The sequence below is a fragment of the Phoenix dactylifera genome, chromosome 2 (assembly GCF_051530095.1).
Source record: "Phoenix dactylifera cultivar Ajwa chromosome 2, Ajwa_hap1_PhDact_Kaust_v1.1, whole genome shotgun sequence".
Taxonomy (NCBI): domain Eukaryota; kingdom Viridiplantae; phylum Streptophyta; class Magnoliopsida; order Arecales; family Arecaceae; genus Phoenix; species Phoenix dactylifera.
Genome location: NC_143191.1, coordinates 56,083,956 through 56,105,473, shown reverse-complemented (window position 1 = coordinate 56,105,473; position 21,518 = coordinate 56,083,956). Strand labels below are relative to the sequence as shown.

General features: G+C 37.0%; 3 protein-coding genes across 3 annotated transcripts; all 3 read right to left on the bottom strand.

Annotated features, from left to right (window-relative positions):
• Nucleotides 1–311: 311 nt before the first annotated feature.
• Nucleotides 312–2,954, bottom strand: LOC103722665 (GDSL esterase/lipase LIP-4-like). The gene is made up of 5 exons (XM_039124045.3): nucleotides 2,473–2,954; nucleotides 1,878–2,063; nucleotides 1,505–1,665; nucleotides 927–1,197; nucleotides 312–706 (listed from the first exon to the last, which is right to left on the bottom strand). The coding sequence occupies exons 1-5, from the start codon at nucleotides 2,738–2,740 to the stop codon at nucleotides 474–476; spliced, it is 1,119 nt and encodes a 372-aa protein (XP_038979973.3). The 5' UTR covers nucleotides 2,741–2,954; the 3' UTR covers nucleotides 312–473.
• A 3,192-nt stretch (nucleotides 2,955–6,146) lies between these two features.
• LOC103722664 (GDSL esterase/lipase LIP-4-like) lies at nucleotides 6,147–9,548 on the bottom strand. The gene is made up of 5 exons (XM_008813301.6): nucleotides 8,996–9,548; nucleotides 8,310–8,498; nucleotides 7,976–8,136; nucleotides 6,776–7,046; nucleotides 6,147–6,680 (listed from the first exon to the last, which is right to left on the bottom strand). The coding sequence occupies exons 1-5, from the start codon at nucleotides 9,234–9,236 to the stop codon at nucleotides 6,448–6,450; spliced, it is 1,095 nt and encodes a 364-aa protein (XP_008811523.4). The 5' UTR covers nucleotides 9,237–9,548; the 3' UTR covers nucleotides 6,147–6,447.
• A 3,967-nt stretch (nucleotides 9,549–13,515) lies between these two features.
• LOC103722663 (YTH domain-containing protein ECT4-like) lies at nucleotides 13,516–21,272 on the bottom strand. Its single transcript, XM_008813300.6, has 7 exons — nucleotides 21,029–21,272; nucleotides 17,876–18,026; nucleotides 17,668–17,741; nucleotides 17,079–17,579; nucleotides 16,277–16,837; nucleotides 15,971–16,183; nucleotides 13,516–15,099 (listed from the first exon to the last, which is right to left on the bottom strand). Exons 2-7 carry the CDS (start codon nucleotides 17,961–17,963, stop codon nucleotides 13,909–13,911), a joined length of 2,628 nt encoding a protein of 875 aa, XP_008811522.4. The 5' UTR covers nucleotides 17,964–18,026; nucleotides 21,029–21,272; the 3' UTR covers nucleotides 13,516–13,908.
• Nucleotides 21,273–21,518: the final 246 nt, after the last annotated feature.

The following is a 21,518-nucleotide window of genomic DNA, read 5'->3' as shown; positions in this document are numbered from 1 at the left end:
CTCCCCTTAATATTTTCTAACTCTGCAATAACCTTACTTTGGACATGATCATAAAGCATACTTGCCTTAAGGTTGTATGATTAGGAAGCCCATGTCCAACGCCAGGACACCCTCATAGCACTTGGACTGCTGGCATCAAATCTTCCATAGGGAGAATGGTGCACATCATAATTTCTGGTAGTTGGAGTAGATTAGGTGTCACTACATAATTCTCAATGTAGTAACCCTAAATTTATGATACAGATTTCCTATGCGTCTAAGGAGAGTAATCAAAATGAAGTGTTCCCAAGGAGAGCAAGAAGAAGATAAGCTTAACCAGATAAATATATCGATGTGCTTTTTATTGACATTCCTTCTTGTATGCATTGATACAGTTCGTATTTCTTAGCCTTGCGCAATATTGAACTTGCAGTAGGTTTGGTCTAGATACAATTCAAGACAAAATCTATATCATTGTAGATAATTGCCAGGGATCAAGCAGTGCAGAAGAAATCAAATTTAACCTTGGGTTTAGAGTACTCAGTAGAAAGTATTTTAGAAGCCACTATGGCATTAGCAGCCTCTGCATAATGAACTCCATCCCAGTTCACATACTTTGAGCCTTCAGGGCAGACCGGGCAGGCTGCATTACCACAGGTTATATTCTGATTGAAGTTATATGGAGGTCCGCCGTAGCCGCAACATGCCATCAATGGGTTCTCAAAACCTACATAAGTGAATAAGAGAATTGTAACAATCATTTCCAAAAGCAAACCAATACTTAGGTAGAAATTTGGAATTTCATTACTTATTTTTCTTCATTTGATGTTTTGTTAATGTTGAAGTTCTGCAAATTCTAAAACAGAGAAAGAATATGATTCTAAAACTAATAATTTCCAGAACAAAGTTTAAATCATATAGATTGCTATCTAAGCTTTGTAGCTTACCATATGTAGCATGATTTGCAATAATATCATACTTAATGGTGAAGATATCAGTGTAGACAATGGTGGCATCATTCAACTCAGACCTCAACTCATCGCAGAGAATGTTCAATTGGGCATTGAATTCCTTGGCAGCATTGTTGAAGGGCACGAGACAACCATATCGATCAAGACTGCTGCTATCTTTCCGTGGCAATGAAAGCTTTTGGGGCAAGCACCCCAGAGGGCCAGTGTTGTGGATCCAAAAGCTTTTGCCACCACTACTGTACAAAGTCTGCATTCAGGAGAGGAAAGACCTTAACACCATTCCAATAGATAAGTCATTATAAAACAACCATGGATGAGAAGAGACTGATAAAGAGTTCTCGCACGCTGTGAATTATTTGAGGAATCCTTAACTACTTAGCTCAGTTAATGAAGGGGCTCTAGAAGTGAAGTTTGAGCATAGTCAGAAAGAAGCTAACAAGTATGAAACTACAACATGCTATTGCTATGCTTAAAGCATAAAACTTCTAATGCAAAGAATTGCAAACATGAGGTTATGAACCACCAATGAATTTGATATATAGAGGTATACTTGCCTTAACAGCAGTTTTAATTTCAGAAATGACAGATGGGATCCTTTGGATGACTTGATCATAGGGAAAATTCGCACCGAAGGCAGCGGATAGATCATTCTGCCCAATGTCAATGGCATAGAGTGCCTTGTGAAACCCCTTCTCATTGATAAGACCTTTTGAACCTACGACATCGATCAATTGCATTGGTGTACTAAATTTGAAATATACTCACAATAATGCAATTTGCTTTGGAGAATTTCAATAAATATTAGCTAGGGGCTAGAGGGAAACCATGGACAGATTGAACTCTATAGTCACACCGCATAGAAAACTCGCAAACAAGACAAAATTTTGATGAACATGGCCATAGAGCAAGACTTCAGTATATATATACCTTGAGCAATGAGCTCCAAAGATCGAGCTTTGAATCGAAGGAACTGATTCACTTGAATGTGCAAAGAGAAAGGAATATCTGGTGGCAGTGCCGTCGAACCAGCAATGGCGAAATTTGCTCCATTTCTAAAATCTGATCCCACTGATTCCAAATATGGGCTCAGATAACTCATGTGCAAGCTTTCACCTATCAATGACATTGTCAAGAACCCCAATAATTAGATTCATCAATCATAATCTAATTAACACTAGCAAGAACTAAAATGCAAGTCTAAGACTATCAGTAAGTAATAACAAATGGATGACACATGACACCACACTGGAATCACAAAGAAGGCAACATGTTCATAAACTCCAACATAAAACGAGGACCAAACCAGCCTAAATATTTAAATTATAACATCAATGCAGTGACCCGGAGACATTGGGAAATTGCCAGTTCTTCATTTTTTCCCTACGGGGATTTCCTTTTACCATCGTTTCCAACTCGTTTCCAAATCCGTTTCTATTCGTTGCCCACTGAATATTGCCGTTTCCCACCCAGAAAAGTAAATCAGAAAAGAAAGAGGGAAAGGAGGATGAGTGGTGGTGCTCACAGAGGAAGTCGAGGATGAGGCGGCCGTCGCAGAGGCGGCCGGTGGAGCGGTGGAAGAAGAGGCGGCCCTCCGGCGGAAAGATTTGGTAGCCGAGACCGGCCATGAGGCCGCCGGTGTCGGAGTTTGAATCGCCGAAGTTGAACACCACCGCATTGCTCCCACATGCCGACTCCACCAACGCCGGCAGAGTAAGAGTAGCAACCACCACCAAGAATAAGAAAGCCGGAGAAATGGTGAGCCACAGCCCAAGGCCTCCTCCACCACCCATATAAACTTCTCTTCTCTCTCTAGATGGTTCCTAAGTATCTCCGCCCCCACTACTACTCGTAGCGTAGCTTTAGTCGTCCAAGACTCAATCTCCTCTTCTTGTCCGTGTACTAGGATGAGGACAGAGAAGCTGGTCTCATGGTCACACACACACCCTCTCTCTCTCCCCCCCTTATATCTGCCATTCTGTCTGAGACTTCTGCTCTCTGTGTCCTTTTCTTTCCATCCAGCTGTGTCCATTAAATCGAGAGAGGGAGTGATTCCCGTGGGCCCCACTATATTTACAGGCGAGTTAAAGTGTTGGATTGTCAGAGTCATGTAGCAAGTGAATCCAAATTCAATTGCACGATTCAGTTTGAGGTTTGGTTCAAGATTTTCTTATAAGATTTTCTTGACAATAAATCTTAATTTTTATTTTATTATTATCATTTTTTTTTTATAGATGAGGCTCGGAAGCAGTGAGCTGGACAATGATGCCGCTGGGTCCAAGTGCGGATTGTGTTCATCTTAAGAGTTGATTCAGCCACGGTGCCCAGCCAAGTCGACCAATATTCAAAACATTTACAGGCTCATGAGAGGACTGGCCTCCTTTCGGGCTCCTTATATTTTTTTGGGAAGCTAAGTAATGCTGCTGGCTGAGTAGTCTTTTATACTGCGCACCATTCAAGTACTTTTCTCTTGAAGAATACTGAGTCTGCTTCTCCTCTTCTCTTCTCTGTTATTTTCTTCTCTATCATCTTTCTAGGTGTCACTATCGTACCAAACAAAAAAAAAACTTCCACCTCAAAAATATTGGTAAAGGGAGGAATCAATCCCAACTCACTTGTTCAACTCCAGCAACTTTACCAACTTGATCAGCTTGCAACTTCATTTTTATTAATTGTTTTATCAATATATTTTAAAAACTTGAATAACATATGATCCTATTTCTATTAATTCAACTTTTTGACATTGAAATAATATTTTATGATATCATTTCTTTCGTTATGATTTTAAAAAATCTGCATATATTCTATTTATCCTTAGGTCATAGTTTATAACCGAAGCCAAAGATGATATAGCATAATGAGATATTTTGGACTGGATAAATTTTGAAATTGATTTTATTTATCAACTAAAAAAAGCACACACCAGGGGATGATATTCTTTGATATACATGACAAAATTTTTGCCATTTTGAAACAAAATTCTCTCGCTCAATTTTTTTTTCATATTTAATCAGTCACCTATTCTATTTGATTTTCTTATCTCTGGATGGTATCGGAGGAGAGGCTACATTGTATTTGTTTTCAAGAACAAAGTTTTAAAAAATAATTGAAATAAGAATAGTTTTTTGTCAGTCGAAACAGTTTGAAAATAATTTTTAGTTGAGAATGCTTTTGTCAATTAAAGAAAAAAAGAAGTGCATAAATGATAGCATTTGTTTCTCTTAGAATCGGTTTGATTTGCAAGAAGAGGAGAGAAGAAAATATTGTTCCAGAAAAATAAAGAAATACTTTATTTTTTGTTGGAGTTGTCAAAGGAGCAAAATAGAAAAGTGACTTTTTTATAGAAATAAGATTCCTATATTTTATTAAAAAAATTCATATTGAACATGATAAAGTTCAATTTCTACCCGCTGAGAATTAAGATAATTTTTTTTTTCAAAAATACTTTTAAGCTTTTACATAGAATAGAATAATATCTTTTTTTATATTAAGAGCATAACATATATTTTACATAATTTTTTCAGAAAAATAGATTTTCAACCAAATAAAAGTTATTCTGATACTTATTTATGATCAACTAAACATGCAAAAATTACTTCTTAACGCAAACCAAATAAATTCTTAGAATAACTATATTCGATATCAATGAATTTAACTAGTGTAGGTATCTTACCATTATGTCTCATCCATACTTATTTTGAATCATTTTTTGGGTCCATAGTACTTATTTCAAATCTATGCCCATCTTATTTCGAATCTACGGTGCCATGATTCCATGAAACCATAGATAATCTCTTCAGCACCGACATGATGGAATTATTATTTTTGGTATGAGATGGAGCCGTGATGGAAGGGTGGGGGTGGGAGTGGGGAGGGATAATAACGACACGCCATACACGTGAAGTGGTGGGGGACACGAGGCGTCACCCAAAGCAGCACGAAGATAGTGCTGTAGGATGGTGTCGCGGAACGAGCCGCTTTCCACCGCCATGGATTCTCTCCTCATGTCTCTCTCTTTTGGGGCGCTCGTGGGCGGCCAAGGTGGGACCCACAAGCTTGAATGAAAGAAATGGCGACGGAGTTTGGAGGACATTGGCCACGTGCTGTGTTGTCATTTGGAGGACCGAGCCAAACGAGGGGCATGCGTACTGTCTGAACCCCTCTAGATCATGGTCGGAGGAATCTTGAGTTTGTTCAGCTTAGGGAGTAGAAAAACGCTACGGTAAATTAAAGAACGGAGGAACCCAAAACATTTTAAAAAAAAAATAATCTCAACTCAACTCGAAAATTGAGTTCAAGTTAGACCTAATTTTGCTATACCAATCGGTTCAATTCAATGCTCTGAGATGGAATTGGAAATAAGTGACTCTTATTCTAGCAGTTTAGTTAATTCTAATTTCAGAAAGAAATTTAAATGCTCTAATCCGCCAAAATTCAATTTCATTTTTTTTCTAGTATTTAAATTTCATTCCAATTCTGATTTTGATTTTAGTTACGAATGAAACATGTTGGAGAATATAACCCTGCTGATTTTCATTCGATCCATTCCAATTTTGATTCCAATCTCGAACTAGATGCATCTTTAATTTAAATAAGTTTGAATAGGCCTACTACAATCCTATATATATGGTAACTGGTTTTTTTACTGACTGATAGTTTGAATTTTGCTTCTTTCAATCAAGGTTTGTGAAGACACAAGAGTTGTAAGCTTGTTAGTTGTGTGATCAGTGGTCCATTTTTAGGTTATAGTATGATCTACCAAAAAAATTAGGAAAATAAATGGCATCCTCTTCTTCCTTCTGACCCTAAGCCAAATTCAATTTAAGTTTGGGTTAGAAACAGAATAGTTGAAATGGGTTTGTAGGATTGGTTAAGTTCTTGCTTAGGTAGCTGTGATTAGAGTTTTAAAGTAAGTAATTAGGTTGGGTATGGGACCGCCCTGAATTAGACTTAATTCAACTTAGCTGCAACCCTAATTTCGGTCCTTTATTATAGCAGGGAAGTATTTATATGTGGCAGGATTCAACCTTTCTTATTCTTTTCTTTTCTTTTTATTTTTGTTTTTTATTTAATTTTTTTGGAGATGAGGTCTTTAATTGGTGCTGGTTGCACCATGCCTGTAACACAGCTATTCCTTGTCTGCTATGCATACCATGTATCTCAAGAACACAACATGCAAATGACGCTGCAATGAGCAATCAAAGAAAAAGTTTGGACATAAGTTGAATCCAGTCTTAAAAGAGAAAAGAAGGAAAATGATATCAAAATATAACACCCTAAGAACTTAGATGATATAAACTAATGTTTCTCGTCCCATTATTACCGAATAAGACGGTCCTTATCTTTCTTCATGCCTGCAGAATGATATTATGATCCCTCAGTATATATTTTCTAGCAATTCCACCACTCAACTAGGCTACTGAAGCTCCAGCAGAGTAACAAATATCTGTAACTCAGAAGCAGTTCATAAAGAAAACCTAATACAGTGGGTTGGTGATGATCAGGTAGTGCAGAAGTAGTCAAATTTGGCTCTGGGCTTTGAGTAGTCAGTGGTAAGTATTTTGGAAGCCACTATGGCATTGGCAGCCTCTGTGTAATGAACTCCATCCCAGCTTATGTACTTGGAGCCATCAGCACAAACATTACAACTTGGATTACCACACCTTATGCTTGGATTGAAGTTGTATGGAGGTCCACCGTAGCCGCAGCATACAATTACCGGGCTCTCGAAACCTTGAGAAGAGATCGACAGAAGTATGTTAACAAGTACTGGAGAATCAAAGCTGAGGAGCTTGACATATTATGATAAGTTGTTGTTAGTGACTCACCATATTTGGTATAATTAGCAATGATATCATACTTAATAGCAAAGATATCAATGTAAGTGATGGTGGCATCCTTCAACTCTGAACTCAATTCATCGCAGAGGGTGCTCAGCTGGGCATTGAATTCCTTGGCAGCATTGTTGAAGGGCACAAGACATCCATATGGATCCAGACTGCTATTATCCTTCTGTGGGAGAGAGAGCTTTTCAGGCAGGCATCCCAAGGGTCCAGTGTTGTGTATCCAAAAATTTTTGCCACCATTAGCATACAATGTCTAACAAAGACAAGGCAAGAGAAAGATTACACACCAGTCAGATATATTTATGCACACAATTTACAATCTCGCATGAAATATATATATAAACTATGTATTAGAAGAGATTGTCATCTATACTAGAAGTGTATGAGCTATCCGTTGCAGCAAAAAAAAAAAAGGAAGAGATTGCCATAAACATTGCAAGTTAGCAACAGATCTGTTCTTCGGGATCCCCATGCTAGGAGTTAACATTTAAAATTTGGAAAAAAATATCTAAAGAATCTACAAGAATTTGGACAGTAACTACAAATTTCAAGAGAATAGCATAAGCTTATTGATATCTTATCATTCAAAAAAAATGTAGGGAGTTTGCTTAAAAGAATAAGTATAGGATTAGCAAGAACAACTAATGATAGTAAAGTACTTTATTGAAGGGAAATAATGATAGAATATCATCATCACGAACAACAGATATTATTATTAAATTGGAAATATTCCTTTTTTTTATAAGTCATTATATATAGTATATGAATACATCATAAATTTTTCAAGCAATAGAATGACTCCTGATTATTTCAATAATCAAGGAATAGCTTGCCCATCAAATTTTCTCAAAAATAAGAAAAAGGTCATCATAAAAAGAGATCAATTAAAAAAAAAAAACAATACTTTGGAGAAAAATATAGTTTTTTCACGAGCAGATATTTACACAGATTACATTATTTGAGACATCACCCTAGTCTGCAAGTAGATGAAAACGGCTCTAGAGGATGTTAAGCAGAGTCAAGAGGCAAGACACTAGGAATGAACTTTAGCTCTTTTGTCAAATTATGACCCATGGCTTGCCAATTCTCAAGCATAAGGTTACCGATGTACCCAATAAATTTGTGAATTAGTAAACACAAGATCATAAGCTATCAGTGAGTTAAATTGAATGGTAGACTTGCTTTGATTGCATTTTTAATCTCAGAAATAAAGATTGGGATTTTTGCAGTCGCTTGATCATAGGTTGAATTTCCACCAAGGGCGCCAGTAAGATCATTCTGCCCAATATCAATAGCATAGAGTGCCTTCTGGAACCCTCCCTCATTTATCAAACCTTCGAAACCTATGACACAAATAAATTGGCATTGTTAAATGTATATAGACTAATGCAATCCAATGAACTAATACTCCATAAAAGCAATTATCAGCAGGAGTATAAAGATGAACATTGGCCACATTGCACTTGATATTCTTGAAAAAAACAAATGTAGACCAAACATCACAAACTAAGTATACCTTGAGAGATGAGTTCTAAAGAACGTGATTTGAAGTGAAGAAATTGGCGCACTTGAGTGCCTAAAGAGAAGGGATTGGTCGAATATGGTTGTGTCGCTGCACCCGCAATGGCAAAGTCTGCTCCATTACTAAAATTTAACCCAATCGACTCCAAATATGGTCTCAAATAACTTATGTTTAAGCTTTCACCTAGCAATAGTAAAACTTTAATCACCAAAAATGCAAGAATAAGGAATACAACTAATTAAAATAATCAAAAAAGCAATTATTATATCGCCCTCGAAAGACACGTGAACTATAACACTGTTATTCGAGTAATATCATTGTAATAATTCAGCAGAAGAAAGAAAGAAAAAACTCATTTATTCTTTTTCTTGTTGTAACACAAGGAAATAGTACCCACAGTATCAAGATAACCAATAAAAAATTCCTGGGAACCGCGGTTCACATGATGATATGAATGTGTTCAATTAAAAAAACAATAAGAAAACATGCCCTGGAGATTTCACTAGTACTTGTTTCCCGTTTCCATCCTACCAAACAAATCAAGGAAGCATGTCTTCCACTGTTTCTCCAAGTGGTTTGAACTTCGTTCGTCTCCAAGTGTGAGTTTTTACTGCTTACCAACTTATAGCCTCCAGTGCAGACTCAAAAGCAAAGAAAAAGACGCTAAGAAGACTACTTACAGAGAAAGTCGACGATGAGTCGGCCGTCGCAGAGGCGTCCGGTGGAGCGGTTGAAGAAAACACGGCCGTGAGGCAACGGGAATACATTTCCAAACCCGGCCGCCGAGCCTCCGGTGTCGGAGTTGGAGTCGCCGAAGTTGAACAACACTGGATTGCTCTCACACTTGGACTCCACCAATGCAGTCAGAAACACCAATAACAAAGCCACTACTACAAGTCCAACACCTCCATTGCTTCCCATCTCTCTCTCTCTCACTCTCTCCTCTATCCTTTGCTCCTGCCTCTTCCTCCTTGCCTTGGGCTAGCTGTGGTGGTCTTGTTCTTTATATGTACGTGCGGAGGAATCCAAATGAAGACAGAGGGAGCCGCCAAAGCAAAGCGCGGTTTCTCGCCACTCTCTTTCTCGAGGTCCAACTCAATCAACCCTGGTAATTTTGGAGAGTCGTGGAGTAATTGCTTCGTAGTTCAAGTAACGCGGATATCCATTTATTTGCGCGGTTCAATGTTGTGATCTCTGACAACTGCATGCGATTCAGCTACCCTAGTCCTTACAGTAAGAAGAAAGCAATATATATCCGCTTCAGAAGAATACAAATAATGCTCATCATCTCCTAAAATTAGCTTAGACTAAAATTTTTTTAAAAACATTATATATATATATATATATATATATATATATAAAATGATAAATATTAAAATTTAGAATAATATGAGAAGTATTTACAAAATCTATGATTGTTTTTTTTGAAGGTAAATGGAGGAAGCGCCGAGTGCTTCCCCCAGAATTTATTAATAAAAAGAAATATTTACAAGCGGAAGAGAGACTGTACAAGGGCCGGGCCCAAAAGAAACACACACACACACACACACACACAAATAACCCTTCTTAATAAGTGTCTTGCCTTAGAGGGCAAGAAAGCTTTGTGGCTCTCCAAAGCTTTCCCATGGTTAAAAAAAATGTCTGGAAGGGCTTAAAAATTAAAGCCGCGATTGCTAAACATAGAAATACGATCACTAGGACAAGCCATGCTTAATATATTAAAATTAAAAATTAAAAATATTATGTTATATAGATAAATTTTTGAAAAATAAATTAACAAATTACTTTAAAAAAAGAAAGTTTTTTGACAGTAATCAGCCGACGCTATTAAAAAGCGTTGCTAATTTAGCCACCACGCCAAATTTTATCTATGCGAGTGAGTAGCATTAGTATATTATGGCGCTTAAATGCGTCGAAAGTAAGTAGAGAGCTACCATGCATACAAGCAGCTTGTGTCCTATAATGACAATGGTTACAAATAATAGCCGCAAACAGCCAATCTTGAAATCAAAGAAACCTCTGCACTTCGCCCACCAGGACAAAAAAAAAAAAAAAAAAACTCTGCACCAATATTGGCGCATCACATGAGTCCACCAATTTACTGTGTAATACACTGACAAGTGAATCACACCAATCTTTTTTATACCACAAAGTCATGCAAGTAGTACAATATTTTTTTCCTTTTTTTAATAGTGATAATGAGCCACGCAGCATTTACTCCAACACTAGCAATACGGCGAGGAATGGACAAAGGGAACCCGTGACTTGCGAGTGGGGAACAGCGCGGCTCGGCGTGGTGTTTCCATCAATGGATTCCAGCGTCCGCCACTATGATCCAGAGAACAAGAAGCCACCTAAATGGGTGTGCCCAGTGGACCACTGTTTAGCCGGATCTTATTCTTTCCTTTTTGAGCATTGCATCGCATTTTGGATTGCGTCTCACTCTAGGCACAAATTTAGAGTCATGTGTTTAGATTTTGAAAGAAGACGTCAATTTGACTGGTTTGGTTGAGTGGAAGAAACAACTACAGTTGCAAAGATTGAGTTCTAACTTTTGTGGATGAAGTGCTTCTTGATCTTGACAAGAGATGGACCAAAATGAAGTTGCGAAGACTTCGAGTTTCTAGATGTTGCACTCAACTTTGAAGGCGTGAGAAGCATATTGTGTTATTGGATGCATTTAAGTGTATGGATGTCTATTTCAAGCGTCTCAAATGTGTGGTGAGAATGCGATGGGAGGCTATTGCGGTGTTAAATGATCATAGAATCCACCGCGCAATAGCTCTATTGCAATCCAAAAGTTCTATCTTGCTTTCACTCTAATGATGAAAACTCTCACGAACATATGTTGGTAATCTTGGTTTATAGGGCGATGAAAAGGAATTTTGTATATAAATAAATTGTTCGCCTTCTCAAACTATTTTTCAACCAAATGTTGGTTGATGCTTGGAAGTTTAACATCAAGATTGCCAATATTTGCTTGGAGTCTAGTAGTTGAACAGCGAATAGTTGCTTAAGGGTGGAGGATTGTTGATAGTTGGAAACTAGCATCTAAATAGCCAAAAGTTGCGTATTATCGTCTAGTTGTTTGATTTGTACTCGTGTCGCCACTGCCACCTGCCTTTGAATTGAGTCAATTTATCTGATGGCAAGAAAAATAAGTGGATGGAGGATCACCTGTATCAGAATGAACCATCTTCACTTCTAGGGTATAGAACTTCAATTCTCTCTTGTAATATTCCTTGTTAGTGTATATGCGTAGGTTCGGCAAACCTCAATTCTCTAGTATTCCTTGTACACAGCTCTTTTATAGAGAGATTTAAGGTTAATTGAAACCTAGCCATGTACGCTAATATTCCCCCTCAAACTAAATGTGGTAGAACAGAAGACAACTTGAGTTTGAAAATCAGATCTCTAAAATATCCAAGTGGATCCGCCTTGGTAAAGATACCAATTATCTAATCAACTAAGATAATAGAAAGAAGATGAATGATATTTCGAACAATATGCTGGCATACAAAATAACAATCATTTCTATATTTAGCACGCTTGTGATAGATATCGTTGTGAGCAATCGGAATAGCACTCCGGTTGTCAAAATTAATAACTATGCATCTGCATGGGTAACTCCATATGCTCCAATAATCAACAAAGCCCAAAAAAAAAATTTCTAAACGGTGTCTTGGTTTGACATGGAGTCTTCAAAATTGATGAAAATTTCTGGCTAACGAAAAATGGTAAACCATCTAACGAAAATATATAGCAAGGCAGAATTTTGTTATTTAATTTTGTGATTAGTAAAGCAATAGTATTGAATAACCAGATGATAAATCATAGCCACAAAAACCAGCTATATAAACAAATGAACTTGTGATACTAAACTCAATGTCAAACTAATAACAGCATTGCCAACAGCTGCTAGCAGCATCTCTCCAATGAGAGTTGGTTTAAATTCTAGATATTGCTCAAAAGAATAATAGATTCCCTCCTAACCTATTGTACGATAGTATATATTAGTTGTTATAATGAGAAATAATGGTTAATCATGGTAAAATAGTGATGTATCATGTTTAAGTCAACGTTCACAAGATAAGTTTTTTTGAAAAATTCAATCTAGGTATTTAAGTTTTGTTTTTTTTTCAGATGAACAGTTTTGAGGTATATGAATGGCCAGTGATCCTACTTCAACCACCAACCATTGCTTTGCATTTTGAACCACTGCATGGAAAACAGGTAAAATAATGGATCACATATATAAGAATGCACCACCTCTAATAAGAACACAGAATACTATTGTGTGCCCATGAAAAAAAAATAATTCTCAGTGTTGGAAGTTTGGGGTGAAAACAGAGATCCCCATAGTATCCATATGATTTTACTTCTCAATTACACAATGCCTTGAATTTTGGCAATACATTAATGGAATACCTTTGCCCACACAAACACTTGCATAATAATCAATAAACCAGGAGACTTATCAAGAAATTGAGTCGGGGGAGGGGCGCGAGAATGAAGATCAAAGGTTCTAGGTATTTAAACTATGTCGAAGCCCAAGAGAAAACCTAAGCTCCTACAGTGCCGCAACCAACATGAAATGCTTACAATTCTTGACAAGCCTGAACAAATACAAATAACAAGCCCAAGCTGCATGCATACTCGCAATCTGAACATATAAATTAACAGACTCATACAGAAAATATGGGTTGCATAAAACATAAAAAAGTAAGAGCGTGCTAAATACATGACTCATTGATTTGCTTAAACCTCATTCCAGTTTATGAAAGTTGGAACTCCAACAATAACACAAGACATCAGACCTCGTCAAGTCCTCTGTCCACTATGATGTGTCTAAAAGAGTTTAAAGCCACAAGCTATGGCCATCCTCATGATAATTGGATGTATGGCCAAAGGTTCGAGAGAGCTGCCTCCTCACTAGAGACCCACTGATTATGAAACCATCATCTGCAGAAATATGCGGTTTGGTGATGTTGTTATGACTTCTGAAAAAACAATATTTCTACCATCTCCACTGCTTGGTTACCTTTTCTAACAAACCCAGTGGCCATCAAGCAGCCAGAGAAATAGCATTCTGCCAGCAGATTGTCACCGGCTATCATTTAATACCGGTGCAGAGTCATTTAAAATGTACAAGTCATTGAAAGGGATTAACAAGCTCAAACAAGGTATACCACCAGTTCAATGACAGTTGAAAGTTGGCATCTGTATTTGATTAATTTCATGAAAGGTTATGAAGTATACAAATTGAAAACCGTCAGGATAAGTTTCAGCATCAGCAAAAACATAGAACTACTACCCAAAAATCTAACCACAAAACTATTTTGGATGTGGCTAGCAACTTGATATGCCATGTTGTTGCAGGACAGAACATATTCTAACATCTAGGTAAACAGAAAACAATTTCTATAATCTTGTGCAGGATAAGAGAGAAGGAATAGCCTGATTTGATGAAGAGAACATGACGAGTAATGGTAACACCATGCCGGGAAAATTATTAAGAGAAAGTCCTGTCTAGACTCTAGTGCATGCAACACCTCAACTTCATTCCAAGGTGTTGGCTGTATCTTTTCCACTTCTAAGCTTTCTTGTTCAGCTTTGGTCCTTGCTGATCAACAGGAACAGTTCCAAAAGTTAAAAAACCAGAGGAAGATTCACCTAAATCTTTAACCTTGATGTGCACTGAACCAATAGTGACAACATCAGCTACAGCATTTGAGCAGTCAGCTTCATTTGTCTTGGAAATAATAGAAAGAGAACTAGTCTTCATTATAGGACTTGCACCACTAGGATTTACTATTGGTTTAGGCTTAGCATCCTTTTTATCCAATTGTCTGGAAGCACCAAGTTTTGGGAAAACCTGCTCATTATTGAGCGCCATATTGCCTGCTATCTTCAAATCATCAGGCTTGCTTGGACTTCCTACTGTGGTTCCAGAATGATGAACTATACCATTAAGTCGCTTGCCAGCTGCTTTTAGAGGCTGACTGACTGTACTATATGATTGCTTTCCATCTGCTTGTGGAAACTTAACATGTGTACCATTCAATCTCTTTTCATCTGCCTTAGGAGGATGAACAGAATAACTTAGTTGTCTCCTATCCCAATTTGAATGCTGATCATTTGTAACATTTGGTTGTTTGCGATCAGCTTTTAAAGATTGACTGACTGTACAGTTTACTTGTCTTGCATCTGTTTTTGGAGAATCAACTGTACTACTCTGTTGCTTGTCAACTGCTTTAAAGGGCTGAATGGCTAAATCAGGTAATTGTTTTGCATTGAGTTTAGGAAGCTTATTGGCTGTAACATTTTGTTGCTTTCCTTCCAATATTCTGGGCTGATCAACTATACTACTTGGTTGTTTGTCTTCTTTTCCATCTGCTGTCATATGCTGCTTCACTGTACCAACTGGCTGTTCACTATCCACATTGAGAGGCTGACTGACCTTACGATTCATTTGTATTTCATCATTCTTTGGAATCTCATTGTCAACTGGTTTTTCGTCCACTTTCACAAATTGGGTGACAATTTCATCTCGTTGGATGTCATCTGCTGCTGGTGGCTGATTGACAGAACCATTAAATATGTTTTTAGGGACAAATGCAGGTACAAAGAGAGAAGAGTTGTATTTTCTTCTGAGAAGTCTGGATTTTTCTTCCCGTGTAACCTGTTCCCGCTCTTCATAGTGAATAAAGTCATCGAGTATCGATCCCTTCAGGGGACCACTTTTAAATATTTTGAGCATATTCATGCCTGGAATATAAGTTATCTGCACACAAACAACCCAACTTACCAGGATGAATAAGTTACTTAGTAACATGATATTCATGAACAATATTCACCAAATTAAGCATATTGATGTAAGATTCGTTCTGTTGACAATAAACATCCTTTCAAAACAAGCAGAAAGCTACAAAATGACAGTAGCTAGGAACTTAAAACAGAATAGCTAGAAGTATCATCTGTAAATCAAAATACTATTGTCCACGATGAGAAGAGAAAACAGAAAAGGGAGATCCCAGTGGGATAGGTGAACACTAAGAGGGGCAACTAAAAGATGACATCAATATATAACCTACTTCTCCTACAAATATACACACTTGAATTTGTGCCTCTAAAGGTCCATGCAGAACAAGAAGGCAGGCAATAAGAGCTTGGAAAAAGAAAGAAGAAAGGTACTCAAACTAAAATACAAAAATGCACATCATTACTTGTGCGCAATGAGCCAAACCAGAAAAACAAAGGAAGCACTCGCTGGTGAAAGCTCAAAAAAGAAGCCAACAGCAACTAGCCAATAAAAAATACAACAAGCTCTTTCAAAAACAGCTAAAAGAGAGCAGGCATGTCATCATTTAATCTGTAGGTCCTGAATTGAAAGATAAAAGTTAAAACATGGAATAGAACCACAATGTGGATCAGAAAATCCTATTACTGATATCTGAAACATGTTGTTCTGAAAAGAAGATTTTTATAGTAGCACTAGTATAACATATAGAAGTTTAAAGTTGGTTTAAGATGTGCATTAATAGGAATTTGTATTCACAGTAGGCAACAATTTCATATGCAAGCATTTTTGGTACAAAACTGATGAATGAAATTTCAACTTAGCATTAAAAACAATGACAAAATATGTATTTTACCTCTTGTGTATCTCTGCTATGAGTTACAGGTTTGTTTTCATTGTTCTCTAATATGATGTGCCGGAAACTAGAGTTTGGTACATCCTTTATTATGTGCCATCTGACAGGGAAGCTACCAGTCCATTTATCTTGCTGCCAGAAATCCATGTCCTTGTGAAAATCAACAGGGCCTGTCATCTCAGCGACACCACAAAACTGCCCACTTGCATTAACCTATAGAGATAATTTTTTTCAGAATAAATTTGACAAATAGTACAACAAAAAAAGAGGCTGAATAATTATCCAAACCGCAAATGATTTACTTACAGAGAAGAACAGAAATACAGGGCACTGTTTCGGCTTCCCCACAGATAATTTCTGAGCATCTTCATATGCACTATCCAGCCTCCTGTTTCCATTGGGAGTGCTTGACCATACATTATATTTAATGCTCTTATGCACGTCATCCTCGCTGTAAGATTTAATGACAAAGAATTTGGCATCTGGATATTCCACTGGAAAGTCATCCCTGTTATATTGATCAACATTAATGACGATGTTTCCCTGCGAATCACTAACAGCCACTTTTGTTGTGTAGGATTTGACAGTGATGGAAGTCCATTGACCTCTTCCCTTGTCCGTTCTGGGGCCCTGATCTTGCTCATTCAACATAGATGAGCTTCCCCTGCCATTATATAAGAACCCATTTGACTGAAAATATGGCCTGAACTTATCAACAGTGGCCCACTTACAAACATTGGACCCAAATTTGTTGAGGGCATTGCTAGCTGACATGTCACCTATTAATGAATTTTGAACAGGAGAAACTCTCTCACATGAGAAGTTATCTGTTGCTTGAACTGAACCAGAAGAATTTCTACCCTGAGACTGAGATGCAGTCAACATAGAAAGTTTAGTATGAAAGGCAGGAAGTGCTTAATGGCATGTACAACTGCTACAGGAAGAAAAGATATGACTAAAAGGCTTTAAACTGCCCCAGAATAGTGACAGCATTATGGCTTTTATAAAGGAGGATTTGTACGCAATTATAAAGTCTATTTGCCAACAACAATTTTCTCATAAAAAAGAAGGCATGGAGTATACCATGTTAGAAAACTCAAAGTGATACCTGGGTTACGTGAGGAAGATTACTCGGCAACATGCTTCCATGTGATGCAGACTGCTTACTTGGTGGCATGTTATCTACTTGCCCTTCTGATAAGTTACCTGGGGCATGAAACTGTTGGGATGAAGTTTCCGACAATGAATTCCCTAAAGCAACCCTTTGAGAAGTGACAGCTTTTCCTGCAGGTGCTTGTGGAAGTGCACATTTTGCACCTTCAATATAACACTTGCTAGCAACTGTTGCAACAGGACTGACTAATAGAGGCTCTGAAGTATCCTTTGGGACAATATCAGAACTAGACTGAAGAATGATTGGAACATAAGGACTTGAAGAAACAGGTTGCTGATAAGTGGGGCTGGTGAAGTACTGTTGTGTTCCTATAAATGGGCTGTCAGCTCCTATGACAGCACCAGGTATAAAAGGATTGTAAGGGTTGTAATCAGATTGTGCGTATCCATAACTAGGTGTAAAATATACATATGGCAAACTTTCAGCCTGCACACCCTGCAGAAAAAATCAAAAAGCAGTTTATAGTTTGGTTGATGCAGATATAATGCATAAGCCAACCCAAGGGTAGAACATTTAAAATTACCGAGTAATGGTGATCTTGACCATCTAAAACAAAAAACCTATTGTGGTCACCCCATTCGCCAGGTGATTCAATTCCTGATCATATAAATTGAAAAAAAAATATTAGACGGCAATTTCCCCCAAAACAATACTCTTTCTTTTTCGCTGGACAGGATAATACTCCAAACAAAAAACACTAATATAGATTTGTTCAGAATTTATAAGCTTACCTGTAGAGTAATACCCATAGTAGTTGGCAGCAGGAGGATAGTATACGCCCTGGTCAAATATGAAGTCTGGTGTCGCTTTGCTAGCCATAAGAACAATCTCCTTGGCAGATAGTCCAGATGTCGGATGGGGGTATGACAAAGAAGCAGATAACTGCAAAACAAGGACAATAATTATTTGGAAAAAAAAAAAAGAACAGAAAAGTCACTACCAGAAGGCATCAGAATGACACACGCAAACTAATTCAAGCCACAATACCAGCCATATGGCATAGGAGTACCAACTAAACTTAGATATGATGCAAATAAATGTACCACAATTAAACTTCCTAGAAAGCATGCAATTAGTCTTCAAAATTTATTTCAAAACATACATCCAAGTATGGCTAATATAGGCATATATCATTTTCAATAACTCTAAAGTTCACCCAATTGTAAAGCTATGTCCCAACTAATTGCTTTGTATAAAGTTAAAAATTGCATCCTTTCTACCAATATTACAAGTACATCTCTCTACATCACTTCCAATACCATAATGGATAAGGAAGGGCATGAGAAAGCAAGCATTTATTAATAAGAAACCTCTATGTGTTTCAAGAAAACATTGATCAAATAAAAATCCAGAAAATCACACAAGGAAAGTGTTGCTCAGCCAGCAACCATGAGCACAGAAAGAAGGGAAGGATAAAAGAATGTGCTCAAGTAGAAAAACGAACGGTGTAAGTTGTTGGGAGAGGAAGAGGGGCGAGTGCTGGGCACAGAGGGTTTTGATATTAGTTACCACTGCTCAAGTAAGGCTTGTAAGAACAATACTGTATAAATTTGTAGATGAACATCAACAAACATCAAAATAAAGTATATAGTTACAAGAAATCCCAATAGATTGTAATTTTGTGACTTGAAGCAACACAATCATTCCACTGGTGATATAGATAAAATTACATTGCACAACTTTAAAAAAAAAAAAAACAGTTTTATGATGGAAATATGACGGTATAATCCACATTGCAAAGCATACAAAATGAAGATTCATATAACAATAAAATAGCAAGAGCCCTTATCCTGTTCATTCTTATCAATGGCTACACTCTCTATCAGTGACAGCCTTCTGAATTCCTGACAATTCCAAGCGAGGTTTTAAATCTTCACTCATTTTTTCTTAACCCTTTTGATGCAGATCCAGCTTGTTCTCCTTACCCAAGCCTACTCGGATCTTCATGACCAACAGATATGCCTTGTCAATCAGTTCTATAGCACTTCAATCCTACTGCAACTTCAACTTATATTGTATTCATAGAGTTATTGCATTTTCACTTTGAGATGCTTATCTCTTCAAAGTCATCTAATGCGTGTAGACTCCTCCTCATTGCTAAACAATCTAATCGACAAAACATTGTCAGTTCCAGTTTGTTATCTAGTTATTTTTATCTTAATTATAATGTTATAAAAACAAGAAGTACCGCTAAATCATCAAGCTTGCTTTAATTATATAATATATATATATGAGACTACCTCTTTATTCCTTAGTTTCGGGAATCAAGGAAAAATGACTACACGCGAATAATTATCGACCATCAGTTTTGACTAATGCCTCATTTTGTATTTGTTTAAGTGTCTTAACAATCACAGCACTACATATACTTAATTTGAGTAGAATTATGTTGATAGCCTCATCAACACCAGCATTATTTCATGATCCCAATCTGGCAAGTAACCATCTTTTCATATTAGTGATTATTAAACTATATGATGTGTAAATAACGTACTCCATCATCAGAATGGACATAGTCCTGGTAGCCCTTAACCAAACCTTAATTCAGGCTAACTATGAGTAAATCTTGCTCTTTGAATAAAAAATTCAAAACAAATTATTAACAATTTTTTTATAAAAAAAACATGTACAGAATTCTTCCTTGATGCATACAACTCTCATGGGAGCATATCATATGCTTTATCAAGGTCAGGAAGAAACTATATAAATCCTTATTCCTTTTTATATATATTTCCATCAATTGTACGAGAGAATAATTATCACGATCCGCTTTTCTAACCTAGAAAAAATGAAATGAGATCTCCAATCCCCATCATGTTTCATACTTTTCTATATAAAGGTATCCCTAGAAAGCATGCAACCCACACATTCTGAATACGGGCATGTGGAGGTAAGTTCTACAAGAAAAACATGCTGCAATGATAGGTAAGCAAGCACATCATAGACTTGTCTGTGACATTTTTCAGATCATAGCTTCCCTAACATAAACATCCAAACAGATGTTTCGTAAATGTGCAACAGTAAAGGGAGCACCCTGTCACCATGTTATTCCATTTGTGATCTACATTTTTACGCACGCATGCCTGTTAAGATTTAAGAAGAAATTTGAAACCTAGGTCTAATGGTTCACGACCATAAATTTTAATGTCACAAATTATTGATAGATTCACTATTAAAACATTATCAAACCAAGGAATGTTCCCTCACATTATTGGACATATCTACCAGCGCATGACCTTTCTACTAGCTGAAGAAACACATTACTGACCCATTCATAACATTATAGGCAACAATACTGGTCACACATTAAAAAATTGACAACAAACAAAATGAAAAGAGATATGTCAATGCTTGAAGCATTAAAAAAATAATCATGTTCCTGAAAATTTTCCTCTCCAAGGTACAAATTTAGTGCCATCAAGCTGGGCAGCCACGACATATAACAACATAACAAATAAATATATGCGCAAACAAAAAGCAACTATCAATACTTTTATAATAGAAAAAAGCCCCGCGAAGCTGCAAGAAAATCCAAGTAAAATAATAAAATTTCCCAAAGAATCACAGTAAAATAGACGGGAAAGAATAATAACATTCAAATCTGTCCACCGACCACAAAAACTTTAAACCCCAAAATGAAATCGAATATCTACAGATAGAACCAATACCAATAATCAAGTTATTTGCGCAAAATATTTAGAAAACATGACCTGGCGCCATCGATCAATACCGGCAAGGGAAAGTTAAGAGGAAACCCTAGAATCTCATAAAACCATCCAAAAAAAAACCCCAATCCATGCTGAAATTCATCGTTGTAGGGGGGAAATACGATTTTTCGAACACGCTAAAAGGAAAAGTTAATCGATTCGGAAGAGAGATTATACCAAAAAGGAGAAAAAGCCCTGACTTCGATCACAGACAAAATGGAGAGCCTCCGCAAAGGGAAGAGAGAAAGAGAGATGGAATTCTTCAACTCCGGCAGCGATTTCCGGCACCTCGGTCACCCTTAATTTTCGTGCTAAATCGCATCCAAAACCCTAACACAAACAAATTTAAGGGGAAAAAAAATGGAGAGAGACGAGGAATATGGGGCGTTTTGGGACGTTTTGTAATTTATTTTATAATTAAATGCCAAAATTGCCCTTACCTTTATCTCTGAAATACCGAAGCAACCGTTGGAGACCGCCAAATTTAAAATTACCTAATCGCAAGCTTCATAAAACTTCGATTGTTTACCATATGTACATCTAGAGTCAGACTTGCGGGGATTAGGATTAGTAAAAAGGTTTAACCGAAGGGTAAATTAGTCAATTAGGAATAAAGGGCAATGAATTCAAAAATAGAAAGACTTTCGGGTATAAACTTAATTACCAA